The sequence below is a fragment of the Solanum dulcamara genome, chromosome 9, assembly GCF_947179165.1.
Source record: "Solanum dulcamara chromosome 9, daSolDulc1.2, whole genome shotgun sequence".
Taxonomy (NCBI): Eukaryota; Viridiplantae; Streptophyta; class Magnoliopsida; order Solanales; family Solanaceae; genus Solanum; species Solanum dulcamara.
This window is the reverse complement of record NC_077245.1, coordinates 62027581-62050594: the sequence shown is the minus strand read 5'-3', so window position 1 is coordinate 62050594 and position 23014 is coordinate 62027581. Positions and strand designations below refer to the sequence as shown.

The window sequence follows — 23014 nt, the reverse complement described above, 5'->3', positions numbered from 1 at the left end:
TTGCTCGCCAGAGCTTGGAGCTCGCAGTTGTTTGTTGTTCATTTGGTCTTGGTCTTGTTGTATTGTTCTTTATTCCAATTCGTTGAAACAATGATGAAGACGGAGGAAATGGAGTTTTTTGTCTTCTCAGGAGCTCGTACACCTGCAAACCAAACATAATAAAAAGGGGGAAAAGGTAGCCGGATATATTATTTGGGCAGTGAATCCAATAAGGGTAAATATATTAGATTAAGTCCAATTTGGATAAATACTTTTTATAGCGGATCTAATTTGTGTAGTTTTCCCTATATTATTTAGGGAAAAGAACATTTGTGCCCCAAAAAAGAAAACTTACTTTCATATCCCCCCTTCCTTGTAGCTTTAGGCCTTATTTGTTTCCACTAAGATTCAGAGGTCTGAATCTAAATACGCATTTAAATATTAAGATATGCATTAAGATCTACATGTCTAGATCTGAATATTAAGATGTGGATTCTAATCTGAACACTGAATGATTAAAAACATTTTTTTTCAATATCTGAATGTCCATATGAAATTAAACCCTTTTTTACAACAAAATGAAGAAAATATTTATTAAATAATACTAACATTTATGTACTCATCCCACTCACTATTAAACATCAGAATAGTATTGGTTGTTGGATCATATATAAAGTTATATGCAACCAAGCTTGTTATTTTTCTTTTAGATAATCATAACGATTCTTCATTTGTTTTGGGTAACAATACTATTTTAACCTTATTCTATGAATCTGGCTTCAAACTACTTCCAAGTCTCCCGTTTAAGTATATTTTTTGAATACAATTTTCTAAATAAGTCTTATAAACCTCCAAATTCTTTCAAATCACTCTTGATTTTTTACCAGATTGTTACATAGTTGAAATATGAAATATAATAAATATAACTATGAACAGATGCAACAATAAATTACTAAATAATATATCTAGTGTAATCTCACAGGGTTTGATCATACAAAGTCTCAATAAAATTAGTGGCCTAAATCAAAATTTTACTAAAGCACCCCAAGTATGTACATAGTTCAACAACGATAAAATATCTAATGTAATCTCACAAATAGATTTGATGATCAAAGAATATTAATAAAATTAATGGCATAAGATCAAATTCTAATAAAAAACCTCAAATAATTATACAAATCATAGCTACTATTATTTCACTCAGAAACTTGATAAACATCAATAGACCAAAAATATTATTGAAACAATAGTTCTTGAAAAACAATCAATACATCCCATAAAAATTATTAATATTAAGAAAATTTAACGGTTCAAGAGAAAAAAATTAGTGTTTGATTGAGAAAAGAGAGGAAGAAAGTTTGTAGCAGTGAAAGCAAAGTCGTGCAAAGAGTAGAGAGGCGAAGCGTTATTTTTTTAAATCGTATTTAATAAGTCTGAACGTTGTTAAAACTCTCCTACGGATCTGATTCATTCAGATCTTTTCAGATCCATTAAGAGGCTTTTTTAAAAAAGAAACAAATGGACTTAATGTGTTGAATCTGAATGGTTCAGATTCAGACCTAAAAATCAAACACACTTAATGAGCTAAATCTGAATGATGAAGATTCAGAACTCTATAAGTGCAAACAAATGAGGCATCGTTATTTAGCTCCTTTTTAATTCTTTTGTTTTTATTTCTCTATTTCTTGTTTTTTTTTCTTTTTATGTTTTTTTGTTCATTTAAATTTTTTCAAAATATTTTATTCTTTACTTTTTACACTATAATCTAATTTATACTCAATTTCTATTTTATATACTTCTATTCTTATTTTCTTACTCATTTATTTCTTTATTCGTTTATTTTTTCACTACTATTTTTTCTCGTTTCCTTTTTTAAAAAAATTATGCATTTTTGTTCCTTTTTTTCAAACTATTTTATTTTTTCACCATAATCTAATTCATACTCTACTTTTATTTTATATACTCCTTTTCCCCTATTTTTCTCATTTATTTCTTTATTCATTTATTTTATCTATTTATTTTTTTTCTTGATTTTATTTTTCTCTTTCTTCCCCCTTTTCTCCTATTTTGATTCCTTTTATTTTTTTCATTTTTTATTTTCACTATCTTTACTTTATGTTCCTTTCCTTTTCTCTTTCTCTTTTTTTCTGATTTTTGTTTTATTCTTTATTATTTTTCTTCCTTTATATTTTTTTCTCAAATCATAATATTATTTATTTTTCACCACAATTTAATTTTTTTCATTCTATGTTTTTTTTTCATTTCATTTTATTTTCATTTTTTATTTCTGTTTATTTTCACTTACTTCAGTCTGTAATGATACTATCACAGTATATCTATACACTCTCATGATATCGTTGATGTATGTTTTAATACATTAGTGAAACCTCCATGATACCATCGCAGTATATATATACACTAACATGATATCATTGTGATTTGTTTCAGTTTGTAATGATGTCATCATAATATATCTATATACTTTCATAGTATGATTGATGTGTATTTCAATCCGTCAGCAACACCTCCATGATACCATCATATACTAGCATGTTATCATTAAGAATTGCTTCATATAATCAGTAATATTCCTCATATCACGTATGATATCATCAGAATATGTGAATATACTGTTGTGATAGCACTAAAGTTTTCTTCATTCATTCATTCACAATACTACTCATTCATTAAGGTTTCCTACATTCATTCATATACAACCAACTTATTCCTCAATGATATCAACACATTATATATATATAATACCATGATATCATTGATTATTAAACAGTTCTTCGAGGGAGGAACTCATAATTTCTTAATGACATCATCACAACATATACTGATATGATATCATTGAGAATTATTTCATATGATCTGTACCACTCTTTAGATTATGTATGATACCATCACAATATGTGAATACATTGTTGTGGTAGCACTAATGTTTTCTTCATTCATTATTTACAAAATTACTCATTCATTTATGATATCATAACAACATATTCATATACTACTATGGTATCATTAAGTTTTCTACCGTCATTCATATACAACTAACTCATTTCTCAATGATATCATCACAACATATCATATACTGACATTATATCATTAATGAATGAGTATTTTTGTAAATAAATTAGTAAATTTAATATTTTTTTTAATTTTTATTAGGATAAAAGTAGTTAGCCAATATTTTTGTCTTTGTGCTTTATTTGTATTTTTATTAAAAAATAAAATATCAAAAGAGAAAAAATAAAAACATGATAATTATTAAAAAAGAGAAAAAGGGACAAAAATAAATAAATAATAAAAATGATACCACGACAATATAAAGATAATGTGATGATATCATTACAGACTAGATCAACTAAAAAAAGAAGAAAAAACTGATTGTTTTAATGAAATAAGAAAAAGTAAATCACAAATAAAATTTTAAAAATAAAATATAGAATGACCAAAAATATGAAATTAAATTGTGGTAAAAAAATAAAGAATGTTATGATTCGAGAAAAAATTAAAAGAAAAATAATAAAAAATAAAAAAATAATCAGAAAAAAAGAGAAAAGGAAAGGAAAAGGTAATAAAGAGAATCTTACCAAACAACAAAAAGAAAATTAGATGAAAAGAGAAACAACATAAATTTACCAAAAAAAATGAAGATAAACAACTAAGAAAAAAAAGAGAATAAGAAAAGAAACCACAAATTAGGTGGGAAAAAATCAATTTCGCTACAATTTGAGGAGAGTGGGCACGTAAAATAATTAGACAGTGGGTCCAATAAGAATAAATATATTGGATTAAATCCAATTTAAATAAATATTGGTATAATTATGCCACATGACCTTTTGACAAATTTGTTAACAAAAAGAATGACCACGACTTTTTCTCTTACCAAATAAATGGCCAAAACACTCACATGTGGCTCTCCATGTCCTCCTTCTTCAAAAAACTCACATGTGGCTCTCCATGTCTTCCTCCTCCTTCTTCTTCTCCTTCTTCTTCTTCTTCTCCTTCTCCTTCTTCTTCTTCTATATTTTAATATTTACAGTGAATCCAATAAGGATAAATATATTGGGTTAAATCCAATTTGAATAAATATTGAGATAATTACGCCACATGACCTTTTGACAAATTTGTTTACAAAAATAATGGCCATGACTTTTTCTCTTACCAAATAAATGGCCAAAAAACTCTTCTTCTATATTTTAATTTTAATTTTTTGCTTTTTTTTATAATTGTTTCACTTCTTTTGTGGAAAAAATGAATATTTATGTAGTTTTATTTTTTTATTTATTAAGGTGGGAATGTATAATAGCCAAATAAATATCGATACACTACATAATTACATGTACACTACATAAATATATTATATAATGCACTACATATGTAATATATTAATATATATACTATATAATTATTTATACATCATATATACATGTTTATACATCATTTATACAATATTGATACATATTTATACAACATCTATACATTATATAATTATTTAGACACCATATATACATTTTTTATACAATATTAATGAACATTTATATAGTATCTATACATTACATATAAACTACATAACTATTTATATAATATCGATAAATTATATATACACTACATAACTGTTTATACAATATCAATACATTATATATACACTATATAACTATTTATACAATATCAATACATTAAATATACACTAAATAAATATTTATACAATATTGATACATTACATAACTATTTATAAAAAATTGATACATTACATACACACTACATAATTATTTGTATATATATATATATTTTACACCATTTATACAATATTGATATATGAAAAAAATTTCCATGAAAAAAAGATTTGAAGAAAAACAGGAGGATATTTTTTATTTTAAAAAATGTAGCAAAAAAACAGCAAAATGTTTTTTTTTTAAATTAACACTACAAAGGGAAAATGAAAAAGAAAAAGAAAGAAAACAAAAAAGACCTAATGGTCCTGAGCCGAATTGAGCCATGTAGTGTGAAGCTCATGACCTCTTTTTGGTTATTTTTTTGTATAAATGAAAACATGACTATGTTTTTCATAAACAAATAACTTTTTGGTACTTATATGAAATTAATCCATAAATATTTTTCCTAATGGGTCAAGTTTAGGTAGTTTTCCTTATTGTTTAGGGTATTTTACCTAAATCTCATAGTGAAAAAGCTCAATTATAATTTATTCCTACTTTTTCTTAAATTACCCGATTTCCCTGATTTTTCCCAGATTTCTGATACATTAGTGGTGTTTCTAATACATCACGTTTTGTGTACATAATAATTAATGTTGTTGATTTATTTATGGAAAGGTAACGTAAATCAAGTTAAGTTTCCTTCTTTCAGTCAATTACTTAGCTAAATAAGGAAATTAACCCATACAAAGTGTAACAGTTATGATGGACTTGAAAAAATCAAAAAACAGAGCATAGGATTATTGGCGGAATGGCGGCGGAGGTGACTGTCTCGCCGATGGAAGACGATGAAGAGGAATACTATTTAATTTCCCCTTCCGATGCTTGGATATATAACTGAATGGAGAACAAAAGCTCCTGCTTAATGCTTATCTCTACTGCAGCTTCACATTTAATGAGTGTTGGTCACGTTTCCTGAAATTCAAAAAATAGAGCATAGGAGTTTGATACATTATAATATATGATACAAAAGTGACCTTATGTATCAGAAAAATTTATGTATCAAGCATTAAACCTTATGTATCAGAAAAATTTATGTATCAAGCATTAAATCCTATGTATCAGAAAAATTTATGTATCAAGCATTAAACCTTATGTATCAGAAAAATTTATGTATCAAGCATTAAACCTTATGTATCAAAAAAATTCATGTATCAGAAAAATTCATGTATCAAGCATTAAACCTTATGTATCAGAAAAATTTATGTATCAAGCATTAAACCTTATGTATCAGAAAAATTTATGTATCAAGCATTAAACCTTATGTATCAGAAAAATCGTAAAAAGCTGAAGACCTTATGTGTCATGTACATAATAGCAAAAACCTTATTAGAACCTTATGTATCAACATATGAAACGTCTATCAACACTTAAAAATACAAGAAAAGAAATATGATACATATAGACTATATCAGAAACAGTAAAACTTGATACATGAAAATCTGATACATAAACTTCCATCTTATATTTGAGTTTGATACATGAGAATAACTGATACATAACCATTGGACATATTCGATAAATTAAGGGTTGATACATTGAAGATTGTTGTGTTAGTTTTCAACTGAATTGTGGTTGATACATAACATCTTGTATTGATATAGGTTGTAGATGTATCAGAAGCAGTAAATTTTGATACATGAGAATCTGATACATAAATTTTTATCTTAAATTCGAGTTTGATACATGAGAATCTGATAAAAGTCTGCTAAATTGTTGAATAACCAAAAAAATATTTACTATTGGTGCAAAAACAAAATTGTACATTTTACTACGATAAAATTCAAAAAAATAAATAATTACTTGACGTTCATCGATTCTCCTTGACTAGGAGAGATGAAATCTCTCTAAGGTTTTTTTGGATCGTCATTTTCGCTAACATAACCATCCTTGGCCGTACTTCAGTCCCTGCATTGACATGAAAAATGATTAAATACAACTTGAACTTGATATATTGTACATCTGATCTGATACATTAAAATATATGATACAAAAGTGACCTTATGTATCTAAAAATTTATGTATCAAGCATTGAACCTTATGTATCAAGCATTAAATTTTATGTATCAAAAAATTTTATGTATCAAGCATTAAACCTTATGTATTAGAAAAATTTATGTATCAAGCATTAAACCTTATGTATCAAAAAAAATTATATATCAAACATTAAACCTTTGTATCAGAAAAATTTATGTATCAAGCATTAAACCTTATGTATTAAAAAAATTTATGTATCAAGCATTAAACCTTATGTATCAAAAAAATCGTAAAAAGCTGAAAACCTTATGTGTCATGTACATAATAGCAAAAACCTTATTAGAACCTTATGTATCAACATATGAAATGTCTATCAACACTTAAAAATACAAAAAAAGAAATCTGATATATATAGACTATATCAGATATGCTTAAAAGATATCTGATACATATAGTCTGATGCATTTATTCGCTGCATTAAGGTCTGATATATTTGAATAATTCATACCTTTGGAAGATTATGTCGTATTGTAACACCTTCGACTTTCTCCTCTGCTTTTTGAGGTGATTGCTGAACTATAGATTTCGACTTTGCAATTTGAGATTTTGATTTTGCAGGTAAAGTATCCATAAATAATGGATCGTTGAGATGTTTGGATCTAATCTCTTTATACCCTTCACTAGAAGAATCAAACTCCGATGAAAGAAGAATTTTTTTATTTTGACTTAATTGTGTGAGACCAACACTAAATGATGGATATGATTCCATATGTATCAGTGAATAGAAGATTAAAATCAACAAAAACATACAGTTGAAATCAATGGAAAATCGAAGGAGATGGAATTGTAGTGAGATTATAGAGAAGGAAGAAATTGAATTACCTTATTTAGAAATTTGAATTTCAGAAAAACATGGATTGAAATTCAAAAAGAAACCGCTGTATATGGAGCTTCAAATTAGGCGTGAATTTAGGATAGTTGGGGAGAAGGAATGGGATGCATCAGTGAGTTGGAGAGAATTAAAAAGAGAGGGATTTTTGAGAGTTTTACAAATGGTAGAGAATAATAGTAAATATAGTAATATAAGGTGTATAGTTAGGTAATTTTCCCTATTGTTTAAGTAATTGGGCCTAAATATTAGAGCATGGTTTTCCCACTTATCAACTTGGGCCAATTTGAGGGAAATGTTGTTGGGCTCTAGTGAGTTCGAATTCTAAGGCCCAAAATCCTTGTAGCAGTGTCTCGGCATTCGAACGCCATCTCTTCTTTCTCCGGCGAAAATTTCTTCGTTCCGTTCTCCGTCTACTTCTCAATAACGTCTTTTTTTTCTTCTCATTTCATAAAAACCCTAACCAGTCAGGGGAATTCTTTTATGCTTCAACATAGCCTTCCTCTACCATGTTTGAAGGACTCGTTAGGCAACTGATATTGGGTTATCTAGGCCAATATATTAAGGATATTCAAAAGGAGAAGCTGAAGATCACCTTATGGAATGGTAACTCAACTGAACCCTACTTTGTCGTGTTGTTTTATTTTGTTTATGCTAATATGAACTGTCTGTATTGGAGAAAGAAAATTCAAGAGATTATAAAGGTGATCATGGCCAATATAGCGGTAATGCTACTCAGGTGGTAATAAAATCGTCGGCACAATTGGGTTTTAGTCTGAGGTATTAAAGAGAGACCAACGAAGTTATTTAATGGGGTTGACACTTTGTCTATAGTATAGGCGTTTGTATAAAACGTTTAGAACTTAAAGAGTTTGAGAAAAACCAAAACAATATAGCAGTAGGTGAATCACTTACAGGCTGGAAATTGAGTGATTGATAGTCTTATCTTGCGATGAATGATCTGGGTACTTTGAGAGATACTCATAAGTTTGATACAATTTTGGTAAATTAAATGGCCTTTTGAGGGTTAAAAAAGAAAAATATGAAAACAGGGAGGAGGATAATGGCTTTGGTCGGAGTACAGAGCGTGACAGGTGAAAGAAGATGGTAGAATAGGACTGCCTTTTTGTTCCAATGCTGAGAGGTCATTGAAGTTTAAGAGAGAAGGAACGTGTCACTGTTGGCCGAAAACGGAGAGAAAAGTCTCGTTAACCAATGTCTTATTCAACCAATTAGAGACAAATATTATAATCCCTTTGGAAGTATATATGCTACTGAATTTGTTTTTTGGGATAGATGGAAAAGCTGTTTGTGGGCCTTTTCTTTTCATCCTTGTATCTTCTATAGAAGAAGATGGATTTGTATGTTTTACACGTCTTCATAGTTGACGGATTACCATTCGTCCAGTAGATGCATCTTATACCGATTTCTTTCTTGTCTTTTATTCTTCAATTTTCATGTCTGTAGTAGATTTGAATAATTAGTAAAAAGTGAATTCTGATCTGTGTAATGCAGAGGAAGTATTATTAGAAGATGTGGAGCTTATACTCGAGGCTTTTGATTATCTCCAATTGCCATTTGCTTTGAAGCAAGGTAAAAGTTTCGAACCTAGTAATCCTGCTACTTCAAAGGTCCAAGATATATTTTTTTGTCTATCGGGGTTATGGAAATCCTTGATAAAAGAAATGGTTTAATTCATTTATTTGACCTCTTTTTATGCTTTTATTGAACCGAGGGTCTTTCGGAAACAACCGTCCTACCTTGGTAGGAGTAAGGTCTGCGTACACTTTACCCTCTCCAGATCCCACGTTGTGGGATTTCACTGGGTTGTGTTTTTTTTTTCCGGATCATGTTGTACTTGTACAATCACTCAAGTATCATTTCCAATATAATTCCCCTGCACTTGCAAAAGTTGTGTCTGGTTGAAATCGAGTGGATATATTTATTTTCTCTCCTGGAGTCTTTGACGTCGTTGTCCTTTATCATATGCACAAATTTTTCTAATATTGTGATACATGAGAGATAGTTCACTGCGCTTGCATTATCAAATATGTGTCAGAATTTCTGGTTCATCTTCATGCTTTTTCGAATTTGGGTATTGACTCAGATTCACATCGCTCATCATCTTGGATAAGTAAATTTGTATTTACAAATAAAATGGAAATTCTTTGTGAAACCCAGAAAGAAAAAACCCAATATACGAACTACAAGTAAGAGAGCATAAAAATAAGAAGAATTGCTTAAGTAAGGTAGTCGGCATAAAGGTTTTCTTTTTTTTTCGGTATGCCGCTTGAAGAGCCATATGCCAAAGACCCTGGTTAATCTTAAAATAAAAGCTGATGTCAAAGGCCGGTGCAAAACATATAAATCCTTTACCTTACTAATCTTCCTCAACTGTTGGGATGTATTGTGTACTAAAAATTTATGAAAATAACAAAGTTAACTGAAGTAGGAGAAAGGAATATCTTGCATTCAGAAATCCTACAATTTCTCTCCATACAGATCTCAATCTATGTGTTGGTTTGTCACTTCCCCTTAACATTCAGCTGTAAGCAATTGTTGGGCGTTGTTGGGCATTATATGATCCCCACCATTCAAAATGAGATTTGCATGTTTTGTGAACACTTTGCATTGAGTAAGTGACTGACAACCTTGTCTCGTTACACTAAAGCACCAGCTCTCTGAATCTTACATTCAACATTAGATTGCAACCCTTTTAACCCACTTTGCATTGGAAAAAGTGGGTACATCCTTCCATCTCTTTACACAAAGACAGCAAATTAATGTTACTTTTGCTTTCACTGTACACCTTGTCCTGTCTTCATCCTATCACCTTTATTCTTTGACTTTTTATCAATGCCAAGTGCTTAGACTTCATTATTGTAGCCTGCTCATTTACTATAATTGCCCATACTTAATGTAGCTCTCATTAAGGTTCTCAGTTGCCTGCCTCACCAATTTTTGAACATTAGTCGGTATTACTTGGTTATATATTAGTCTTGAGAAGTAATGCAGAAAACATTTAGGAAATAATTATTTTTTGCTGATACTGGTAATGTGCTGACATAATTTTAATTTAAATTGTCCCAGCAATGGAAAGAAATTCGATTGAGTTAAATTTCAAAAGTAGGAATTCTTTTCATCAAAATCTGATTCCACTAAATGCATGCATGTTAGTCTCAGTTGAATAAATGGGATGTCAGCAAAATTTTAAAATAGTTTGAAGTTGATTGTTTCATTGCCTTCAGTTATCTTTGTGTACTCCCAGGGTGTTTGATGAACTTTGTAACACTTAGGTCATTTTGTGCTTATAAAAAATCTATATGCTGTTTACTCAGACATTGTATATCTAATTTTTCTCTTCTTGATGAGATCGTATGTGTTTGCTTTTTTAGGTCGTGTTGGCAAGTTGAGTATTAAAATTCCATGGAAAAAGCTTGGCTGGGATCCTGTCATAATCAGTTTAGAGGATGTATTAATATGTGCATCTCAGCGAGATGACAAAGAGGTATTACACTATGATTTGTTAAGGTGGAGAACGGAACCAATTCTTTTTTCTCATCAATCCAATCCCTCTTCACATTTTTTCTTTTTACTTATCAATGCATAGATCTCTTTACTTGTATGGCTTAGATGTCTCGTATTTCTCGAAAAAGTGATTCAATTGATGGGATTTCAATTGAGGAATAGAGTTTAAAAAGTTTGTTTCATGTTTAATCAACAATATGTTAATATTTTTTTCACAAATCTAAACAAAAAAGTGATTTTGACAAATCTAAACAAAAAAGTGATTTTCACAAATCTAAACAAAAAAGTGATTTTTCACATATAGTGTCTAGTTAGGTTAATATTAAATATTTAATATTTATGAAGGGTAAAGCAGTAAATTATTACTGTCTTAATGGGTTATCAGTTTACCCAATAACCCAATACTAAAAACCAAAACTGAACTGTTAACCAGATAATTTTTTTTATAAAACCATTAAAAACCCGTTTACCCAATAACCCACTAGCAATAACCCAATAATATTTTTTTGGTTCGGTTTATCGGTCGGTTCGGTTTTTACACACTCTTACACACACAAGTTACCAGTTTCAAATAAAAGATAGTTGCGGGCTTGCTTATCAACCTACTTTGCCAAGAGGTTGGGCATACGCGCAAAAGGACCTTAACTAAACCTACGTAAAAAACTTATAAAGGCTTGGTCCATTTTCAAAGTAGGGGTATGGTTTGCATATACTCTACCTTCCCCATACACCATTTGTGGATTACGCTAGGTACGTTGTTATTTGATTGGTCGACAAAGTGATAATTATTCAATTTATTGTAATTGGCCAACACTAAAGTAATTAGTGGATAATTTCTTGCATGTGTTCTTTCTTTTTTTAAACATCTTTCTAAAATAACCTAACATATACGTACATATGTATTTAAATTAATATATATATATATATATACACAAACACAAACACACACGCGCGAGTGCGTGCACGCACACACACACACGCATATATGTAATGTATATTGTATGTGTACATCAACTTTGATTCCCTCCCTTTCTTCTCTTTTTTTTTGCTTTCTGAGTGTTTTGGTGCAATTTTTTGCTCATGCTTGTGACAGTGGAGGATGGATGAAGTTGAGAGAAGAGAATTTGCTGGGAAAAAGGCCAAACTTGCTGCTGCAGAACTTGCAAAATTATCAAGACGTGTATGTGGTGAGTGCTTTAACATCTTATATTTGAAGGATAATGAAACTCTGATTATTTTTGCTGACAATTTAGTTGAAGCAAAAAGAATTAAAGAGTCTTTTACTCTCGAATATTCTGAGATATTGATTGTACCAAAAATATATAAACATAAAAGAGAAGAAGTTTTGACTAACATGTTGGAAGTTATTCTCAAGGCCGAACTCCAATAGCTACAACACATTCAAGCATGGGTAGCTTGGACCCTCGTTTAATATGGTCAATAAATGTGTATAAGCATACTTATTATACTAAGTTATGGTACTAAAAACTCATTTAGATAGAATCAACGCTTAAATAAACAATAAAATGAGAAGTACAGATTTGGGGATATGTGGGTTTTGAAGGTCCAATAGCTACAACACATATCCAAGCATGGTTAGCTTGAACCCTCGTTCTAATAAACTAAACAATCAAAATCCAAGAGAAAATTATATAGAAAATACAACTCTTTCACTTGAACTCAAACAAAAGACTTGAATCCTTGGTTGAAGACAAATAAAGTTAGATTATGAGAAGGAATGGGGAAGGCTACTCATACAAGACATTGTGCATTCGAGCAAATCAAGTAAAGTTCAAATAGAAGTGAAGAACGACAATATCAATTATCTCAGAAGAGGTTTTCCTTAGCTCAAAGCTTGGTTCGATCTTCGATTATCCAAAATCTATATAATTACTATGAAAACTAGCTTTATATAATCATACTAAGGTCCTACATCCTTTAGGAAACAATACAAGTCATTGTACTTTTAAAACATCCTTAAGAAAATCAAGATTAGCGGAGGCTCAGCATTTGGAAATAATATAGTCGTGGTCACGTGTGTAGGGAGGAGTTCAATTGCTTAAATGTGTTTGCAAGCCTCAGAAAACTACTGAGGTTTAGAATTAAGAGCGGAACATGGTCATGGTCGCAAGTGTGCTTCCCCTCAAGTGTATTTGCAAGTTTCAAGAAATTTCTCTGGTTTATACGCGTCACCATTCTAGAAAAAAGAAAAATTAATAAGTCTTTCGGAAACAACCTCTCTACCTCCACGAGGTAGTGGTAAGGTCTGCGTACATTCTACCCTCCCTAAACCCCACTTGTGGGATTTCACTGGGTTTGTTGTTGTTGTTGTTACTGTATGTCTACTGTGTTTAAACTTAGTGTAGCTATTTTTGGCTTACAGTTTCATGTTAAGCTTGTGTCCGTACACTGTGACTTAGTCTGCTTTCTCATATTAGAGATCAACACTTTGATTGTTTGTATGTTTCATTTTCTATCTTCTTTTATATACTTAAAAAAGTTTTGGGTTTTGCAGATAGTCAGGCTGGAAACTCATTTACTTCATACATAACTGCAAAGGTTGTATATTTTATCTATTGAAGGCACTGATTGGACTTTTTTTTCCTTACAAATTTCTTTGGTTTGGTTGTGCTATTTAGTTGTATATATACACACAGATTTCATTCTTCCTCTAATACTTTGTTCCTGATTTCCTTCTTCAGATCCTTGACAGCATTCAGTTGTCCATCAGAAATGTTCATGTTCTTTATCGTGACATGCTGACATCTTCGGTATAGTTTTACCTAATTGTCTTTGAGAATCTTTATATTTTCTTGTGTACTCGATTTACTCTCCATTTGAATTCTTGAGCTTGTTGGGCTATTCTCTTGGTCTTAGCTTTCAGATTTTTGGTGATCCTATTGCTAGGTTTTCTCTGGGCTCCTCTCTCATCTCATTGTCCTACATGTCCCTTCTTGGTCACCTAATATCTAGGATGAAGTAGAGAATTTTGGCCTTCCTCAGGTGCCTCATTTACTTGGCCCAGGGCGGAGGATTCTTCTTCTAGATTGAGACTAGACAAATTCCTAGTGGCTATACCTTGGGAGGAATTGACACCGAATGTGATCCAGTTTTCTCTCCCGCGATTGTAATCCGACCATTCACCATCATGTTGGATGGAAGCAGAGGAAGAAGGATTTGAAAACATGTGGCTAAGGGTGTCGGATTTTGGGGATAGAGTGGCTAGTCGGTGGAGGAGTTATGCGGTGGAGGGTAGGCCTTCTTATAGGCTTGCCAAGAAATTGAAATTGGTTAAAAAAGATATAAGGGTGTGGAATTAAAAGGTATATGGGAGAGTAAAAATGAAAATGAGGAAAGTTATGAATGAAATAGGGGAGTTAGAGAAGGATAGAAGTAGGGAGAGAAATAGAGGGGAGTGATAAAGAGGGTTGAACAGGGAGCTAGCTGATTTGGCTTTGGCTTAAGAGGTTAGCTGGAAGCAAATATCGAGGGTGTGGAATTAAAAGGTATATGGGAGAGTAAAAATGAAAATGAGGAAAGTTATGAATGAAATAGGGGAGTTAGAGAAGGATAGAAGTAGGGAGAGAAATAGAGGGGAGTGATAAAGAGGGTTGAACAGGGAGCTAGCTGATTTGGCTTTGGCTTAAGAGGTTAGCTGGAAGCAAATATCGAGGGCATTGTGGTTGGAGGAAGGGGACTCGAATACTAATTTTTTCTTATAAGGTAGCAGTCTCAAATAGAAGAAAGAATATCATAGAGTTGGTGGAGGTAAATGAGGTTGTGCATGTGGAGGAGGAGGAAGTAGAAGGTGTAGTTGTAGATTTTTACGAACGTTTTGTTTAAAGACAAAGTGACTTGGAGGCCTAATTTGGGGGTTTAGAGTTTGATCACATCATTGGGGAGGAGTGTGTGTGGCTTGAGAGGGAAATTGAGGAGGAAGTGAAAAAGGCGGTAGAGTGTTGCGTGGATGACAAATCTCCGGGGCCTGACGGTTTCTTGTTGGCTTTGTCAACATTGTTTGATTACGATAAAACCAGAGGTAATTCTGAATAGTGTTTGAATGCTTTGTTTATTGTCATCATCCTTAAATGGGAGGGAGCCTCGAGCATGAAAGATTATAAACCTATTAGTCTAGTGGGAAACATCTATAAGATCATCTCTAAGATGCTGTCCATTAGACTTAAGAAGGTGATGAATGAGACTGTATCTACTTCACAAAATGCATTTGTGGAGGGTGGATCGATTTTGGATGCAACCGTAGTGGCGAATGAAGGTCGATTCAAGGAGAAAGCAAGGAGCGCTAGGTGTATTATGCAAGCTAGATCTTGAAAAGGCCTATGATCAGTGAACTAAAGTTTCCTAGATGCTATTATGCTACTAGTGGGTTTTGGTGAGAAATAGGGAAAATGGATCAATTTTTGCATCTCTTTAGTGAGATATTCTGTTTTGGTGAATGACAATCCTTGCTGTTTTTTGGTAGCTCGAGCGGTTTGAGACAAGGGGATCCTATTTTTTCGATGTTTTTCGTCATAGTAATGGTGGCATTGACCAAGATGATGGATAGAGCCATCAGGGGATGATTTATAAAGGGTTTCAGTGTTGTGGTTGGGGTGTTGGAACACTTTCGATTTCTTACTTATTGTTTGCGGATGATACTCATGTTTTTTTGATGCAAATAGGACCCATTTGGATTATTTAGGCCAAGTCCTCACTTGGTTTCAGGCCTTAAAATTAACTTGTGGAAGTGTGAGATTATTCCAGTAGGTGATGTGGGTGACATTGACTCTTGCGCAGGTTTTGAATTGTAGGGTTGGAGCCCTCCCGACTAACTATCTTGGTTTACCATTAGGTGCTTCGAACAAGAATCATGCAATGTGAAATCTGGTTCGCCGGAGGGTTGTGAAGAGATTAGCAGTGTGGCCGAAAAGCTATTTGCCCAAAGATGTAAATGAAGTGCTCATTAAGAGTACTCTTTTGAGCAGTCCTACTTATTGCATGGCTTTGTTTCCTGCTCAGCTTCGGTCTCAGGAAAGGTGGAGATGATCTAAAGAAATTTTCTTTGGGAAGTGGCCGATGGGGAGGGCTTGGCATTAAAGATTAAAGGTGTTTAACAAAGTTTTGTTGGCAAATGGCTTCAGAGGTTTGAGGTGGAGGTTAATGTTTTTTGGAGAGGGATGATAATTGATAAATATGGGGCTATGGAAGGGGAATGGAGAACTCGAGATGTGACTATGCCCTTTCGGGCGCTATTTGTGGAGGAATACCTTGAAGGGATGAGATGAATTCAGAATAAACATTTCATTCAAGGTTAGAGATGGGAGGAGCGTAAAATTTTGGGGACATAGGTGGTGTGGAGAGAATTTATTGAAAGATGATTTCCCGAGTCTTCACAGAATTTCTTGCCAAAGAGACTTGACAATTCAACATATTATGGAGACACAATGTGGAGAGACTTTTTTTGAGATTTAGGAGGGACGTCCATGACTGGGAGGTGATTGAGTTTCAAAGATAATTGGTTTTACCCCTTATACAAGTCACAATGGTAGATAATCTCGATGCTTTGTGGTGGAATACGGGGAATAATGGTATGTTCTTGGTGAAGTCTTTTTTTATAAGAATCTTTTGGTTAGGGAGGAAGATGTTTTTCCTTGTAATACAGTTTGGATACCAAAGGTACCTAGGAAGGTGTTTTTTTTCCACTTGGCTAGCTACTAGAGGGGTGATCTTGATGGAGGAAAATCTTAGAAAGCGAAAAGTTGTTTGTGTTAGCTGGTGTTATATATGCAAGGAAGCAAGCGAGGATGTGAAAGAGAGGACAAGATGTAGGGCATGGAACGTGGTTCCACTCGCGTTGATGTGGGTGGTATGGAGAGAGAAATAGGAGAGCTTTTGATGGGGTTAAGTCGAGTTTTTCTCAATTGAGTAGCCTATGGTCCCTTATTTTCTTTTGGTGCACCTATAAAGTTCCAAGTTATATAGGAGATTGGGTGGAGTTTGTGAAAATCATTTATTATTGTAAGATTCTTTTCCTTTTGGTATACCCCTTGTATACGGCCAGCTTTTTGGCCATGTTTATGAATGAAAATACGTTTACCTGATAAAAAAAATTGGCCATCAAAGGAGTTACTAGTAATCGAAGAACTGTTAGACACATTTATGAGTTTCTCAAGTAAGAAGCCATTTGTGTACTTTTCAATGTGGGTTCGACCTTTTAGTTGAGGAAGATGATGCTTATGTCAAAAGAACTTGTTACATTTTTTAGGCAGAAGTGCGATGTGAATTCTAAACTTGAATTTTCTTAGGATAAATTTATTTGCATGTTAATGTTTCTTGATCCCTTTTATGTGTTCTTAACATTGCTAAAATCCAAGGCAGTCTGCCTACTAGTTCTCTCATCTCTACAGCTCTTCCCATGAACAAATGTGGTCTTCCAAGGCTTTTAAACAAATCATAGAAGGAACTGAATCTAAACCGATACTTGCTATCAATTTTTTTTGGTGACAAATGGTGAGACTTCTGGCTACAATCGTTCTCTATTCCAAGGGGATGCAATTGTAGATCTTTAAAGTAGCCCAAGAGCTCTAGGTACAGAATGTTATCTGTTTTTGGATCATTTACGGTTGAACTTTACCTTTTTCTGACACAAAGAATCCATAATCTAGTATTACCTCATTCTTTTTGAGTAAATCTTCTTCTGTAAAGGAAGAACGAAGAACAGATGGAAATTAACATGCAAAGTAAAGGAAGAAGAGAAGAAAATGACCTCTGCCTCTCTATGGAAGATGCACACGAAAACAATGAGGAGTCTGGAGAAGAACAAAGAGAGATTCAGCGGGACATCTTACAGTATATGAGGAGCCAGTGCCAATTCGTATGGAAGAACCTTTGTCGGAACAGGAGATTGAGGACAAGGCTACTATCTGGGTGCAAACCAATGTTCTAAAATTCAGCAGGAGGTTTGGCGCAGCCTTTGAAGGATGTGATAAAATAGCCTTTGACCTTTTTACGAAGATAGATAAAAAAAGGGGCTATTAGATCAAAAGAAGGAGGCGAACAATAAATACACCAGGCAGAACTCTATTCCTAAAGAACTTAGGAATCATGAATTCCATGTGAATTTTAAGGATGGGGAACTGTTACGGGGGTAGTTTACGGCCCATAAATTTTCGCCTTTACCACCGCACGGCAGCCGGCATCGCATGCCAACTTCAGCCTCAGCACCCAATTTCTAAGATTCCGCCGACATTGTCGAACTTGGTTCTGTGATAATTGGGTGTTGAGGCTGAAGTTGGCATGCGATGCCGGCTGCCGTGCGGTGGTAAAGGCGAAAATTTATGGGCCGTAAACTACCCCCGTAACAACTGGTATCAGAGCAAAGGTTGCTTAACGCAACTGATATAAGACCAATGTTTGAGCAGATTGGGAACTTTAATGACGAGGTCATATTATGGGAGAGATGATAGTTCGCCAAGCTCAACAGAGATCGGTGCGACCGATGTGATTGTCAGGTGGAGTTTGGGCGTGGACAGCGAGGCTAGAGTTAGCTATGTCAACCAAGACTTCAGGTAATCAGAATCAAGCCCTCTCACAGTCATTGATTCAGTGTTAGTCTGTGTGGGTTGATTCGAATATGGACCATCCGTGTGATCGAGGATCTTTGAGGGATGTTCCACGAGCAGTGATTGCTCTTTACAGAATGATGATGTACAAGGCACATTGGTTGCCAAGTAGCGCCGTTGTGAGATGCGGTTTGGGCTTTGTGACAAAGATTAGACAATCGGATAGATAGAGGTCCTGGATTGTGATCGGTTGTCAGAGGCCAGAAACTCTATAATCAAGGAAGAGTCTAGGCTTACCAGAGAAAGGGATGTGCCGATGAGTCGGGTGACTAAGTGAATGGGCCTACGCTGCCAGGTGGTGCAGCCACGTTCAAAGTAGGTCGGCCATAGACTATAAACTTTCGGCTTGATCGACGCTGTAGATCTTGCCGCAGATGCGTGAGACGCATCGCTCATATGTCTTTCCGAGGGATTGACTGGAGATTCGCCGAGGGCGATTGAACATGTCCTTCTTGAGTAGTTGGGCATTGTGAAAGAACCTAGCCATCTGTTTGGGTTGCGAAGAATGGCAGGAGAGTCCCAAACACAAGAACCATGCAGACGAGGTGAGTCAGTACCTAATGCATGGGCAAGCGCGGCTTGCAACTAAGAGTGCTACGATGGGAAGTACTAAGCTAGCGCGATAAAGTGCACACGAGTGATCTATGGGGTCGCGACAACGCGAGGTAAGACCCGAGGACAGGCTTCGTTGTGGGAAGACCGTAGACGTCAGAAAACCGGTGGGGTCGAAACACTGGGTGTGTCAGGGGGGGCGCATGCCGGTGGGGTCGAAACACTGGGTGTGTCAGGGGGCGCAAGTGCAGTACTGATGGAGCACTTTTGCAGCACCAAGACAACTATGGTAGGGAAAGGCGTCAAAGTGGGAGTTGGCTAAAGCGTCAAGTGGGATGAGTAGATAAGTTCATGCAAAAGATCTTTCTGAGAGGGGAGCATCGAATTGAAGACCTAGAATTGGGAGTGCAAGAGTTGCCTCGCCATGGGGTCATGCTGTGGATTGGGCGTGTCGTGCAGACAGCACCATAGTATTGTGTTGAACACATCAAGTATCGAAGGGCTTCGAAGAGGAAGATGATGTCTTGAACAGAGTCTTATCCAAGACGTAAGGAAACGTCCGCATTTTGAGATTTGAAGTACTTGCCATAGGCGTGTCCCAGAGAAGGGCAATGAACCCAAGGGTGCGAAACATACAAAGTGTCAATGGCCATGATGCAGTGTGAATCGCTAGCAGACGGGTTGTATGCTGATGGGACGAAGATGGAGCTGTTTTTAGGGCCATAAGTGTATGGTTGGCTGAAAAGCCACATCAAAGGATGCCTATCTTCTTCTGGTCGTGCTAGGGCCGAAGAAAAATGAGCTGTGGAGAGCTTGTCCAGAGGGAAATTGGATATTCCATGTCCAAGAGGGAAATTGGATGTTCCAAAACTGGTTTGACACAGTGAGACTGTGAGGTAACTGTGGAGGCAATCCGTTTCTAGACCAGGCTAGAGATGTTAAGGACTCGCTCGAGGAAGCCTCCGAGGCTCTAGTTCGTTCGTGGTGTCAGAAAGTTGCCATTTGGGTTACAAAGAGGGACCAGATTTTCGGACAATTGAAGGCCGTGAGGGTCATGGTGTGGTTGTTACCACAAAGTTAGTCACCAGAGGGTGCAGGCGTGGAGACGTCGTCCAAGTGAACACCGGGAGGTGCAGTGCTGGAGGCAGCTTGGATAAAACTTGGGAGGAGAAAGTGCGCGGGGCATTACTCCAACCTTAAGAGGAGCTCGAGGAGTTCAAAACACTCCAAAGGAATTGGGGCCCGCAATGTAAAGCCCTAAGGGTGCAGACTTCGGGTATTTGCCGGCGTTGTGTGTCATCGAGGACGATGACGACTTTGGGTGTGTCAGGTTTGTTACGCCCTGAGTTTGGGTGTTAACAAGGGCGGGATCATGTGTGTCGAGTGGACCACAAGCCGGGCAAGCCGTGCGCGGCACGAGCTGATGGAAGGCTGAGAAGGTACATGTGGCAAAGGGACAGGGCAAGGGGCATTGGCCATATGATGATGTGGGATGACTTGCCCTAACATTGCCGAAGATGTGGCTGAGACTTGGGAGCACGTCCAAGGGCCTAGCGTGTAGGCGAAGGCCGCGTGCGGCAAGGAATGTTGCCTCCGCACGTTCTCGAAGTTGAAATGGAATCTGGGGATTCCGAGCTAGGGATGCTTTCCTAGCATAACCTTGTATATGCTTACCGAATTTGGTGCCAATTGGAGTTCGTTTGGGTAAGGGCTTGACTTAGCCAAGATCAGGGGCATTGTCGTAATTATGCGATAAGTCCGAAGGCTATATCTCGTTGGATGTGTATGGGAACGGGATGAAACTACATGGAAGTGTGTAGGAAGTCAAGAGAAGTGACCACAACCAAGCGGAACGGGATTTGGAGTTCGGGAGGCCATGCGATGGCTCATTATGATTCTCTGGCAGAAGGATGTCTACTCCTGCCTCATGGGTTTTATGTTTTTAAGCATATATAAGGGGGGTATACTCGGTGACAGCCTACCAGCCTCCCCCGGGCGATCCGCCCAAAGTGTGCTGCCTTGAAGGAGGACTTCAAGGGCCTGCCTTGGCATGTCATAGGAATGTCTAAGGTACTCATGGGAGTTTGGGAGCTCCATGGGCGGCGCGTGGCACGGTGGCCAGCGTTGGGCGTCCCAAGGCGAGGAGGGGCTTGTAGTGAGGAACGTTAGGCCCTCCGGGCTAACCCTCTGGTGGGACAAGACCCCTTGGCCGATTGAGCAATCGAGGGACTCAAGTCATGAGCCTCGTGAGCTGACTTGTGAGCTTGGTCCAAGTCGTGTAAGTCGCGCGGCGACGTTGCACTGTGGGCTGCGATGACATGATGCGTGGACGACGGTAGGCTATGCCCCAAGGCAATGGAGGGCATAGTATGGAAACGCACATGGCCCAGGACAAGAACCTTGCTAAGGGTTCAACCAAGCGAAGCAGGGGTCCGATGGCTTAGTCGTGCAGTCGTGGGGCGACGCTGCACTGTGGACGTGTAGATATGTGCGTGGTTGCAGGCCCATGGCATGGGGCGCAACCAAGTCGGGGTGCTTGTATGATGGCAAAGCAACTCGGACTATGCGAGAAGCATGACAGACGCATGGCATAAGGTGGGCATGCGCGGGATAGGCGCATGGCACCAGCCGAGCATGCGGGCCGGCGTATGACAGGCGCAGGGTACCAAGGCGGGCATGCGCGGGATAGGCGCATAGACCCAGGCGGGTATGCGTGCCGGTAAGCAAAGGCATAGTATGAAGACGCACATGGAAAAGGCCATGGACTTAATGTTGCCCTACTCGAGTGAAGCGATAGTCAAGTGCGTAGGCACGAGGCGACCGACAAGCTTGAGGATTGGAATGTGCACGCTGCGGCGATGCTCATGTCCGGGCTAGGGACGGAAGTACCTTAGCCGAACCCGGGGCGCAAATGGATGAGATCCTGCCGAGCAAGGGCGCGCCACAGGCGTCGAAGATATGCAAGTACATGGCTAGACGGAAGCAGGGCGGCGAGGCCGGCCCTGAGCTATGGGACGCATGGGGACGTCGCACAGAGCAAGTTGTATTCCGCCGACGTTGTCGAACTTGGTTCTGTGATAATTGGGTGTTGAGGCTGAAGTTGGCATGCGATGCCGGCTGCCGTGCGGTGGTAAAGGCGAAAATTTATGGGCCGTAAACTACCCCCGTAACAGGAACCTAGAGGCAGGGGGAGAACAACAATTTTGATGCTCAAATGAAGATAAAAATCTTATCTTAGAATGTGAGGGGGTTGAATGGGTGGAACAACAGGAGTTTGGTTAGAGGTTTAACTAAGCATTGTGAAGCTGATGTTTATGTCTTTCTTGAGACAAAACTGACGGGAGGGGATGCTACTTTATTAAAAGAAGAATGGAATAATAGGTGGTTGGAGAATTTCACTTAGATACTGTGGGAAGAAGCAGGGGGATAGTGGTGATGTGGGATAAGAGATACTGGAAGGGGGAGTTGGTGGGGGCAGGAGGGCAGATGCTTACTTTTAAATTGTTAGGCGTAGAACAGAACTTCTCCTTGTTTCTAAGTGCTGTTTATGCTGACTGTAACATAGTGATCAGAAGGGAACTATGAAAGGAGCTAACAACAATTAGAGATTTTAGTGATAGAAGGGAACAACAATTAGAGATTTTAGTGATGGGCCATGGGTTGTGTGCGGTGACTTCAATGTCACTAGGTATCCTAATTAGAGGACTGGCAGTCATAATCTATCCGGGGAAATGACACAGTTCACCGAT

General features: G+C 36.4%; 1 protein-coding gene across 3 annotated transcripts in view; it reads left to right on the top strand.

Moving 5' to 3' along the window:
* The first annotated feature begins 7867 nt into the window (after nucleotides 1-7867).
* Nucleotides 7868-23014, top strand: part of LOC129903848 (uncharacterized) — a 106339-nt gene continuing 91192 nt past the window's right edge. For 2 of the 3 annotated variants that reach the window (XM_055979363.1, XM_055979362.1), the window contains exons 1-6: nucleotides 7868-8172; nucleotides 9082-9159; nucleotides 10962-11074; nucleotides 12188-12281; nucleotides 13610-13653; nucleotides 13797-13865. In XM_055979363.1, the coding sequence (XP_055835338.1) occupies nucleotides 8076-8172; nucleotides 9082-9159; nucleotides 10962-11074; nucleotides 12188-12281; nucleotides 13610-13653; nucleotides 13797-13865 (495 nt within the window). In that variant the 5' untranslated portion in view covers nucleotides 7868-8075. Of the gene's footprint in view, nucleotides 8173-9081; nucleotides 9160-10961; nucleotides 11075-12187; nucleotides 12282-13609; nucleotides 13654-13796; nucleotides 13866-23014 lie in introns of those variants that run through there. The other variant, XM_055979364.1, reaches the window with a different exon arrangement.